At 39.2% G+C, this 12,787-nt stretch overlaps 1 protein-coding gene across 1 annotated transcript in view; it reads right to left on the minus strand.

Moving 5' to 3' along the window:
• The window catches only part of rfng (RFNG O-fucosylpeptide 3-beta-N-acetylglucosaminyltransferase), a 42,350-nt gene that overhangs the window by 24,498 nt on the left and 5,065 nt on the right, over nucleotides 1-12,787 (minus strand). Inside the window, exons 2-3 of the mRNA XM_059948577.1 lie at nucleotides 1,921-1,969; nucleotides 67-169 (exon numbers count right to left, since the gene is read on the minus strand). Coding sequence (XP_059804560.1) covers nucleotides 67-169; nucleotides 1,921-1,969 — 152 coding nt within the window. The remainder of the gene's footprint in view (nucleotides 1-66; nucleotides 170-1,920; nucleotides 1,970-12,787) is intronic.

Here is a 12,787-nt window from a genome sequence, read left to right on the forward strand (position 1 = left end):
CTCAAAACCAACGAATGGCCCATTATATATACAAACATACGCTGATGACTTTCCCAGCATGCTTACTTTTTTTTAGATTCAATGAACTTGTCATACTCCACGGACATCTTACAACAAAGTGCTTGGCGTGTGTGTGCAGAAGAGCAATTTGTATTAATCATGTTGCCTCCTAAACAAAGAGAAAGCAGAAAGTCTAACTTAGCTGATCATTTGAAAAACAAACAAACCATTTAATTCTTCCCATCTGGCTAAATATATTTTTAATTTTAATATTTTGATTTAAATTATTTCCCCCTATAATACCTATGTAATATTTATGATATCACAAAAAATGTTTCTTTTGAAAGAAATGTATATCCATTTTTGAAGAATAGTTTTGATTCTAAAATCTGAAAAATCAAAGACCATTTCTTCATTTGCAACACTGCCCAAATACTGCCCAATATAGGCCTTTCTAACACACCTTAGCACCCGATACAAGGGGCAGTCAGCACTTAAAGAGAGGAAATCATTCCTTATCAGCTGTAACGTAGAAACTTGGTTGTCAATCAGTGGCTAAGTTGGTAAAGTTTAATTATCCCTTCAAAATTTGAAGAAAATTGATCATCACATTAAAAATTTTAATCTCTAATATGCAAGACATTGCCAAATATATACATGTTAGTGAGCATCTTGAATCCTTAGAAACCTTTTCTTAGACTAATGAGTAATGAACAATTATCAGACTATTCCGTTGTGCTCATTAAGAGATGTCTAACCTAAAGTCTAACACAGGTTTTCTGGTACCAGCTCTATAACAGGATTAAGTCATACTAATTCAAAGAGAATAACAGTCATCATCGAGGAATCAGCAGTGGAATGAGTGAGCAGATTTAAGTTCCTGGATGTCAGCATCTCTGAAGATCTATACTGTGCCCATCATACTGATGCAATTACAAAGAAGGCATGAGAGGGGCTATATTTCATTAGGAGTTGGAGTAGACTTGGTATGTCACCAAAGATCCCTGCCAATTTCTACAGAGGTACTGTGGAGAGCATTCTAACTGGTTGCATCACCATCTGGTATGCAGGGGCCACTGCACAGGATCAGAAATAACTGCAGAAAGTTGTAAACTCATCCAGATCCATCATGCACATTGAGGATACCTTCAAAAAGCGAAGCCTCAAAAAGGAGGCATCCATCATTAAGGACCCCCACCACCCAGGACATGTCCGTTTCTCATTGCTACCATAAAGGAGGTGGTATAGGAATCTGTAGACACACACTCAATGTTTTAGGGACAGTTTCTTTACCTCCATCATCAGATTTCTGAATGGAAAATAAACCCATGAACACTACCTCACTATTTTCTCTTTTTTTTGTTCACTATTTGCACTAATTACATAAATATAAGCCAATTTTCTGGTACAAGGTCAGTTTAAAAAAATCTTCAAAATAGCGCCCACAATTAGTTTAAAAGAGGCAAGTATTGAAGGTTCTATTGTAGGGAAGATATAGAATGTTATTAAAATTATTTCAATATATTTTGAGGCCTGCAAAACATGCAACCAATTGTACATTCACGTACATATGTGAAAATCTGAGCAGCTACATTTATTATTTTTATTGCACCATTATTACGTGTTATATTGCAAAGCATTGCGTAAATTAAATGCACTTAAAGCAAATGCAACACAGAATATTTATCATTTCTTATTCTTTCAGTGGCAGTCATTGAATAGACACTGTAAGTGTTGAACTGAGAGTTTCTGGAGAATTCCGACTAATCTGTTAATAAATTCAGTGAATAGGCCTATTGAAATGCTCAGAGCAACTAGGCACAAGGCTGAACTGCGACCAATCTGCATCCAAGTGGTGTAGGGATATCAGTCTCTTTCAGCACTTAAAGGTCCAGACAAAGTTCTCACTTCCGTACTTACCAGCCTTTTCCCGCAACTCTTTGTCTTCGCCATCTGTGAAGATAAATGTCTGGTAGAAAGAAAGAAGGGTATTCAGAGATGGTCTGGCATATTTAATACATCCTTGTTAAATGAGTCTGTATTCCTAAATTCTGCTGTTTGATAATGTGGATAGGTCTACATATTAAATATGAAATTTAGTAAAATATATAATTTGTCCTACTGATTATTTTATAAGCCGAAGCACAAAGACAATATTTATCAGAGTCTTTACAACCTTTTTACACCCAAGTAATGCAGTAAATGAATAATTAATCAGCAGTAATATCAAACTAAGATATCAATATCAGTAAAATATAATTAAGGTGCAATCTATCCAATTCTATAATAGATGCATTACAATTTAATAATTGACTTTACAGTACTGCTACTATTTGGGTAAAAATAAAACTTCAGGTTAATTTGCACAGATGTATTCCTTTTTTCCCAGAAACGGGCACATGACCTTACATTGCTTCGATATGACTTTTATCCTCATTAATAATTTCTGATGCTGAGGTACTCCAGAGGAGTGTAAATCCTGAAAGGTCTAAACTGCAGCAAGAACGACGTTGCCCTGAAGGCAGGAAGAAGCTGGCAACAAACGTAAACTACTCCCTGGAGCTGTTTATAATAGTCTGATGTACACCCAGGATTCTGGCTAGATTGGCTATTCCAAAATCATTCTCCAAGTCAAAAAGAAGTTTCCTCCAACTCTGCAAATGTATAGTTTACCCCCTTTCTGATTCTTTACACAGTTTAGAGTAATTTAGTTTACTTATTGCCTTTTCGCCAAAGCTTACTATATTTGTAGTAGATGTTTCGTCGACTGTGCTTTTTTCATTGATGCTGTCTGGCCTCCTGAATTCTTCCAGCATTTTCTGGTTGTTGCTTGGATTTTCAGCATCTGCTTATTTTCTCTTGCTAGCTATATTTGTATTTTAGGATATTCCGTGATGCTAGAAAGTTTGTGAAGCCTGTAGAATTTTCCCTATTTCTGCATAAATATGATCTAAAAAGTGATCAGACCTTCACACAAATTCTAAAGGAGAACCCGATTAAATAACACAAAAACATTCTACTTGTTCATTTATTTACTGAGAACAATGATCCAATATTACGTGTATTTTCTGGAAAAAGTATACAGTATGAACCTTTGCTTTCAGTAACTGGTGTGATCCCCTAGTATAGCAGTAATTTCAACCAAAAGTTTCCAGTAACTGTTGATCAGACCTGCAAATCAGCTTGGAAGAATTTTAGGCCATTCCTCCTTACAAAACTGCTTCAACTCTGGCGTGTTGGTGGGCTTCGATAGCACCAACACTGAGCCCCCGAGGAGAGCCGCCGATGTGACCTGCGCCTTGGTCATCTCTGAGGCTGAAGTACGCAGGTGTTTCCAATGAGTGGGCAGTCACAAGGCTGTGGGACCGAGCAGCATCCCAGGGCGGGTACTCAGGATGTGTGCAGCACATCTGGCAGGTGTGTTTACAGTCCAAGGTAACATGCCTGAACGACTGGTGTCCTGTCGCACTTACCTCAATAATAAGCAAATGCTTTGAGAGGCTGGTCAAGGGCTACAGCTGCAGCTTGCTACCACCCAAACTGGACCTCTACAATTTGCTTACCGACAAAACTGATTGACATATGATGCAATAGCCACAGCTCTATACACCGTCCTTACACATTTGGAGAAGGGTGTTTATGTGAGAATGCTGTTCTTGGACTACAGTTCAGCATTCAACAACATAGTTCCATCCAGGCTCGACAAGAAGCTCAGAGACCTCGGCCTTCACCCTGTCTTGTGCAGCTGGATCCTGTCAGATCGCCAGCAGGTGGTAAGAATGGGATCCCTCACCTCTGCCCCTCTGCCCCTCAACACAGGAGCCCCTCAGGGCCATGTCCCAAGCCCCCTCCATTAGTCCCTGTATATCCATGACTGCAGATGATCCTACATCAATTGGCCTTATCTCAAATAATAACAAGGCAGCCTACAAAGAAGAAGTCATCACCCTGACACAGTGGTGTGAAGAGAACAATCTTCCCCTCAATGTCGCCAAAACAAAGGAGCTGGCTGTGGATTACAGGAGGAATGGAGACGGGCTAACCCCTATTGACATCAATGGATCTGGGGTTGAGAGGGTGAACAGCTTTAAGTTCCTCGGCATAAACATCATCAAGGATCTCACGTGTTCTGTACATACCGGCTGTGTGGTGAAAAAAGCACAACAGCGCCTCTTTCACCTCAGACGGTTGAAGAAGTTTGGTCTGAGTCCCCAAATCCTAATGACTTTCTACAAGGGGACAATTGACAGCATCCTGACTGGCTGCATCACTGCCTGGTATGAGAACTGTAATCCCCTCAATCACAGGACTCTGCAGGGAGTGGTGCAGACAGCCCAGTGCATCTGCAGATGCTGACTTCCCACTATTCAGGACATTTACAGAGACAAGTGCGTAAAAAGGGCCCAAAGGATCATTGGGGAACCGAGTCACCACAACCACAAACTGTTCTAGCTGCTACCATCTGGGAAATGGTACTGCAGCATAAAAGCCAGAACCAACAGGCTCCAGGACAGCTTCTTCCACCAGGCCATCAGACCGATTAATTCACGCTGATCCAATTGTATTTCTATGCTATACTGACAGTCCTGTTGTACATACTATTTATTACAAATTACTATAAATTGCACATCGCACATTCAGATGGAAACGTAACATAAAGATTTTTATTCCTCATGCATGTGAAGGATGCAAAAAAAAATGTCAATTCAATTCTTTGCACGAACTGCTAGCTTCAGGTCCTTCCACAACATTTCTATTGGATTAAAGTCAGGACTTTGACTTGGCCATTCCAAAACATGAATTTTCTTCTTTTTAAAGCATTCAAGTTGTTGATTTACTCTTATATTTTGGATCATTGACTTGTTGCATTATCCAACTGTTATTAAGCTTCAGGTGACGGACTGCCACCCTGACATTCTCCTGTAAAATATCTAGATACAGTTTTGAATTCCTTGTTCCCTCAACGATTGCAAGCTGCCTGGGCCCTGAGGCAGCAAAGCAGCCCCAAACCATGCTTTACAGTTGGATGAGGTTTTGGTGTTGATATGCAGTGTCCTTTTTCTTCCAAACACAGCAACGTGCATTTCTGCCAAAAAGGTAAACTTTGTCTCACCTGTGCATTGAATATTGTCTCAGAAACATTGTAGGTGGCCTTTTGCAAACTTGAGACGTGCAGCAATTTTTTTTTTGGAAGAGCAGTGGTTTCCTCTGTGGTGTCCTTCCATGAACACCATTCTTGTTCAGTGTTTTTCTTATAGTGGACACATGAACAGAGACTTTAGCAAGTTCTAGAGATTTCTGCAGGTCTTTTGCTGTTACCCTTGGGTTCTTTTTCACCTCCTTCAGCATAGCGCATTGTGCTCTTGGTGTGATCTTTGCAGGATGCCCACTACTAGGGAGAGTAGCAACAGTACTGAGTTTCCTCCATTTGTAGTCAACTTCTCTTACTGTGGACTGATGAATACTAAGGTCTTCAGAAATGCTTTTGTAGTCTTTTCCAGCTTCCCGCATCTCTACAATTCTTCTTCTAAGGTCCTCTGACAGTTGTTTTGATTAAGGCATAGTGCACATAAACAGATCTTTCTTGAGAAGAGCAAGCTCTAACCTGACTTTGTGTGTCTTTTAATAGGGCATGACCCCTCTACAACCCACACTTCTAAACTCATGTCATTGATTGGAGCATCTGATTCCAAAAATCTTCTGTGGAAGGCATTACCCCAGAGGTTCACATACTTTTTCCATCAAATACCATACAATATTGGATCATTTTTCACAATAAATAAATGAACAAGTATAATGTTTTTGTGTTATTTATTAATTGGGTTCTCTTTCTCTAGTTTTAGGATTTACATGAAGATCTAATCACATTTTAGGTTATATTTATGCAGAAATAGAGAAAATTATACAAAGTTCACAAGTTTTCTAGCACCACTGTACATCACTAATGTCTTAAAAAGCTCAATGAATTGAAATGAGTAGTCTCTCACTCTCTCTCATTTGGCTATATGCAACAGATAAAACTTTATGGATAGCAAAGTAAAATTGTAAATACGAGAAACTGAAAATTAGAATGGAAAATTCTGGAAATACCCAGATCAGGCATCATCTGTGGAATAAGGTCTGCCAGTAGCACTCACATCGATAGTGCTGAAGTGCTTTGGGAGGTTGGTTATGGCTAGAATCAGTAAGGACCTGGATCCACTGCAACTTGCCTATCACCTCAATAGGTCTACAGAAGATGTGATCTTGTCACACAGCCTTGGATCACCTGGCCAACACTAATACTTATGTCAGGGCTGTTTATTGACTACAGCTCAGTGTTTAATACAATTATTTCTACAGTTCTGATCAAAAAGCTCCAAAACCTAGGCCTTTGTATCTCCCTCTGGAACTGGAACCCCTACTTCCGAACCAGAAGTCCACAATCTATGTGGATCGCAAAAAACATCTCCACTTTGCTGACAATCAACATTGGTGGAACTTACGCGTGTGTGTTTAGCCCATTGCTCTACTCCCATGACAGTGTGGCTAGGCACACCTCAAATGCCATCTACAGATTTACTGATGACACAACTATTGCTGGCAAAATTTCAGATGGTAACGAGAAGCTGTACAGGAGTGAGATTTATCAGCTAGTTGAGTGGTGTCGCAGCAACAATCTTGCACTCAATGCCAGTAAGACCAAAGAAGTGTTTGTGGACTTCAGAAAGGATAAGACGAGGGAACACACCCCTGTCCTCAGAGGGAGCAGAAGCAGGAGTGAGCAATTTCCTGATTGTCAACATCACTGAGGATCTATCCTAGGCCCAATATATCAATGCAGTTACAAAGAAGGCATAGCAGCAGCTATCTTTTATTAGGAGTTTGAGGAGATTTGGTATGTCAACAAAGACACTCGCAAATTTCTGCAGATGCTCCATGGAGAGCATTCTAACTGGCTGCATCACCATCTGGTATGGGGGTGGGGTGCTACGGCACAGGATCAAAAGAAGAGCTGCGGGAAGTTGTGAACTCTGCCAGTCCCCCATCGGCACCAGCCTCTGTAACATCCAGAATATCTTCAAGGAGCAAAGCCTCAAGAAGGCGGCGTTCATCATTAAGGGCCCTCATCACCCAGGACATGCCCTCCTCATCGTTACCATCAGGGACATGGTACAGGATTCTGAAGGCCCACACTCAGTGATGCAGGAACATATGCAAGTGATATCAAACCCTGATTCTGAATCAACATTACATGTCAAACAGGGCTAGAGCTGCTGTCACTGAGATGGCTAAGAATATCGCAGAGACGTCTCCTTCAATTTATGGAAAAAAAATCATTGTATTTCAGTCAGAGGGGTGAATCTATGGAACAGTTGTAGTAAGAATTTAAAAACATGCACCACACTTAAGTTTAAAAAATTATTTAAAAATAATTTAATGAACAAATGTAAAATTCATGATTTAAAATGAATGGGAGTAATGTAAACAAATGATACTTGTAATTGGATTTTGTGTTAAAAGATTATGAATTTTTTTTGTTTTGATGTGATGATTGATGCCAAATATGTTGTTGTATAAGTAAGAGGGGTAGGCATAATAAGCTGTAGCTTCAGCCTATACCCTTTCGGTCTGTTTTAAAGAATATCTATGTTTTTTTGTTGTAATTTTGTCTTATGAAATCGTCATTAAGAAATCATTCTTGAAAATTATGCTTTTTGTTATGTTTGTACTGATCGAAATAAAAATTTCATTCATTCATTCATAGATCACAACCAAAATAAAATTATTTACACAACAAAAAGACTCTGCTTGGGGACAATGGTGATATTCTCGTGAAATGGGGGGGTGGGGTGTTTCTCAATTCCATGAATTTAACCATGATAACCCAGAAATAGGTCATGGATATTTGCCACTCAAACAGCTGAGGTACTAGAGTGGGCAAGTACCCCAGCGATGCGGGATATTACAGCTATGAATTTGACATTGATAAAGCGACTGTGGCTCCATCTGATGCTCTTGAATTTGCAAATTTCCATAACAGTTTAACCCTTGACTTTATCTTCTTGGCTTCTTTAATTTGTGTTAGAATACAATCTAGCAACTCTTTAAAGCAAGTCTGAGTGGGGTGGGATTTGGCTGACACTTAGAATGGGTAGGATGCCTTATAAGGTTGGAAATGCTTCATATCTGCTGGAATTTAGAAGAGTGAAGGAGGACGATTTAAGTACTCAAGATGTCAAGGTCTTGACTAGATTGATATGGAGAGGATGAATCCTTTGATAGGATAATCTGTAGGTGACATAAATTAATCTACAGCAGCCATAGGTGACATTGATTCAAACAGCATCACCCAAACCCACAACCTCCATCACCAAGGAGATGAACAGATGGCACATGGGAACACCTCTACCTGCACGATTCCCTCTAAGTCACACACCATTCTGATGTGGAAATATATCACAGTTCATTCAACATCACTGGGTCTTCACCACAAAGTCTGCAGTTCAAACAGATTATTCTACCACCCATTTTCCCCAAGGATAATTTCAGTTGGGCAATAAATCCTGGCCATACAGATGTCAATATCCTGCAAAAGGAATACATGGAAAAAAATTAAAAAGCAGTTTACTAATCTCAGGATCATCTCTCTGCCGTACTATATCTAAGGCAAAATCTGTGTCAAAAAAGGAAAAGCAGTATATATGAATGCACTGCACACATGGAGACCATTTAGCCTATGCACCAAACTGCAGCATGTCTGGCCTACCTCCCATGCTTGGCACTTAAGATTAATGCTACATTCCTTTTCTAGAGTACAGTTTCTTGAGAACTGAACTTCTGCTTCTCTCCACCTTCATACAGCCTGAGATTTGACATCTTCGTTCTTTCACTTTATTCTATTTTACTCCTCTTCAAAGACTTCCTTTAAGTTAAATTCATTCCATTTTTGAAGCTTCTGCAATCCTAAAGTTCGTCTGATGACCTTAATATATGGGGTGCTTATTTTACACAATCCAAATGTGTTGTATTGACTATTATTTGCTTGTCACTAATTCACTAATAGAATGCAATATAATGACAATCTTTTTTTTAAAAACTAATACACAGCTCAAACTCCCTTTGCAAAATCTAAATCTGGTGTTTCCCCTTATTTGTTTCCTAAATGAAAAATTACTTTCGAGGTATTTCAGCTCCTCCAGCATTCTGTGTGTATTACTTTGAAAAATTACTTTATTTGCTCAGCCTCCCTTTGAAGATTGCTTTCCATTTATTCCATGGTGTCATTTATCCCAGAGCTTCGGATTAAAAAAAAAACTATTCAATAAGACTAGTCAATGTTGCTGAGAAATCCTGTGTCTCTTGGGGACTTTTGACTCCCATCACATCATCCCTGTCAACTGTAGATTCTATTTTCGTGTCACTTTGCATGCAATTTCATTCCATTGAAATGTCGTAAAATGAAACTAAGATTAATAATAGCAGGTAAATAAAATTGAACCAAAAATGAATTGAAAACTTTTCACTTAAATTAATGGTAAAATTTAGATGGCCTCCGACTGAAAATGAAGAGCAGATTGGAATACAGACACATAAATTACTGGTCTCAGATGAAGAGATGGCTCAAAATAATTAATCACTGATTCATCTGCTATTCATTACCAGTAGTTCCCCTTCAGACTGCTGACCTTCACAGTTTTTCTTTAAATTTCACATTGATTAATTCACTCCAACTGTTCCAGCATGCCCTTCACTCACAGGCGCAGCACTTTTGGGTAATAAATCATCCTGAGGCTTATTTGGAGTGAAGCGCTTGTTAGGCTTTTGATCTCTTTATGTTTTACGAGTTCTAGCCACTCATTCTTTAGTTCTGCTTTAAAAAATTTGGAATTTTCTGTGCACGCAATCAAAGCACACACACACACAGTCACAAACTAATGGCTATTCATCAACCGGTTTCAATTTTCCATTGCTTCCGATACTGGAAACTGCAGATACAAAACATAACAGAAATAAACTTCTTTCTATGCCAATCTGCAAAATCCAAATCTATTATTCTTCACCTTAGGCATGTTAACTTTCTGGATTAACAAGCCACAGCTATTTTCTCAATGATTAAAACAATATTTAAACATCATACCATATCACAAACCTATCTGTCCTTTTGAATGATTTAAAAGTATCTGATTAAATCTGGAACGAGTTTACCTTCTTTCAAGGATAAAGGCACAGTTTGTATTCATGTGGCTGCTTGACTGGTGCTGAAGTGAGATCAGTTCACAATACCTTTCAGTGATCTGGCAATCTTCAGCACACTAACATCTGGCATTCATTTAAAAAAGGAACCAGAGGGGGTAACATGGTGGTTGAAGGGAAGAAAGAGGAAAGCATAAAACGGAGTAAACAGAAAAATCCCTGCTTACACAGACTACTTTATATCCACATCTTGGATTCATTTTAACAATAGTGAGTGTTTGATAAAACTGAAATGGGGCTTTGAAGGCTCCATTATTAACATTATAGTTTTAATTTTGGAAGTCTTCAACTTGCACTTACTTATTTGAACTTTTTTTTCATTATCAATTCTAACAGGTTATGATAACGCCTTTCTAAAAACACTTCCATTTTATCTCAGTGCATTACAAGAAAGTGGTTTCAGCACTGTATAGGGGAGATACACCACAGTGGTGAAAGAAAAGCTATGTATCCTAATAACTTTCACCAGCACTGGGCTTAACTATTAACTCCACCATCATACAGTCTGAGATTTGCTACCTCAGTACTTACACTTTATTCTATTTTACTCCTATTCAAGGACATCCTTTAAGTTAATCCATTCCATATGAAGCTTCTGCCAACCTAAAGTTTGCCTAATGACCTTAATACATGGAGAGTTTATTTTACACAATCTAATAAACTCACAAAGTTTGCATTGATGTTTCCCACTTGAGAACAGGTATCTGATTTTTCATACCAGTGCTTGAACGGACTGCAAAACCTTACACCATTCAAGACTTAAAATGTTAATTTGGTTGCTAAGAATGGCTCCTTTAGAGAAAGCAAAAGAAGCACAACTTTGAGGGTTGACAACTTATAGGAAAGAAGAGCTGCCAGTAACATGTTCAATATTTTCACACCACAAAAATGTTGCATATGGTCAACCTTAAATCCAGAGCCGAAATCAACATTTGATATCAATTGCCAAATTCATTCTGCAGTTCTTATTAAATGTTTAGTTTACCTTTACCCAAAGTAAGGTAGACCTAGTTTTTGTCTGATCGCCTTTGTTTCAGTAAAGAATTCCATTAGACACAGAAGCAGAATTAGACCATTTGACCCATTGAAGCTATTCTGCTCTTCCTACTAACCTTCTTAACCCCATTCTCCTGCCTTCTCCCTATAACTTTTGACATGCTTACTAATCCTTAACATTAACACCAATGCTTGCATCTACAGGATGATTTGCCCAAGCTTCCACAACTCTAACGAAGGCCACAAAGTTCATTAACTAAGTGCTAACAAAACAGTAGGCACGCGACCTGCAAGTCCTCTCCAATTTGCACACCATCCTAACTTGGAAATACCTCACTGCTCCTTCACATTTACTGGGTCTTGTTAGCAAAATTCTCGATGTATCATGTGATGTGGTCTGCAGTGGTTCAGAGAGGTGGATTGGCCACTGACACCCTGAAGAGAACTCAGGGACTTGGCAGTAAGTGCCAGCCATGACCGTAACTGCAGATCCCCACAAATGAATAAAAGAATTAGCTGATTAGCTAACTTCTTCTGATTAATGTGTGAGATTTCTAATTTTTAGACTGTTAGGACTTCCCAGCAAACTCTCCATTATCAGGGAGACGGTCCCATTACTGATAAACTGAGGGTGTGTGGCGCAGGATCATCTTCCACTCCTATGTTTAAATTTTTGGGTTGGGGTAGTGCGTGGGCTGGAATGGAAGGAGGGTTTGACCCACAGAATTACGCAGTTGGTTTTATGAACATACTAGTTAGCATGGCATGGCATTTGGGAGGAGGCAATTGTTTGGGGGATTTTACCTTGGAAAAAAGGTTAGCTTGGGAGAAAGTATCTCGCTCTGTGCGGTCTTATGTAAGCAATGAGGTGTCTAGGGCTGAGAAGAGGGGTCTGTTCAATGTGACCGAGTTACTGCGAGGGATGAGTTTGCCAGAGTAGGCTAAATTACAGTGATAGTTGTCACCTGAGATACCCTCGTTTTTGTACAGTTGGCATTGATAATTCATTACTCAACATGGTAAACTGGTTGTAAGTGTGTTGGTTACCAGGGTGAGCTAACTGGGCAAAGTGTCTATTACAGCTGAAGACATCAGAGTTCAGAGTTCAATCCTAGCATCCTTTGTAAGGAGTTTGTATGTCCTCCCTGTAGAACGCATGGGCTTCCTCCCATACCCCAAAGACATATCTATTAAGAGGTTAATTTGTCATTGTATATTGTCTCATGATTAGGATAGGGTTAAATCAGTTGCTGGCAACATGGCTTGAAGGGATGGAAAGGCCTATTTTGCACCATATCTCTAAATAAAAATAAAATAGATAATTAGGAGCTTATCAATCTTTGTCTTAGATATCCCCAATGACATGGGACTTGGGAGTTCTTGTGCAGGATACCGTTAAGGTTAACTTCCAGGTTGAGTTGGTGGTGAAGAAGGCAAATGTAACGTTGGCATTTATTTCTAGAGGAATAGAGTTTAGGAGCAGGGATGTGATGTTGAGGCTCTATAAGGCACTGGTAAAACCTCACTTGGAGTACTGTGTACAGTTTTGGGCTCC

This window comes from Hypanus sabinus, chromosome 23 (assembly GCF_030144855.1).
Source record: "Hypanus sabinus isolate sHypSab1 chromosome 23, sHypSab1.hap1, whole genome shotgun sequence".
NCBI classification, from domain to species: domain Eukaryota; kingdom Metazoa; phylum Chordata; class Chondrichthyes; order Myliobatiformes; family Dasyatidae; genus Hypanus; species Hypanus sabinus.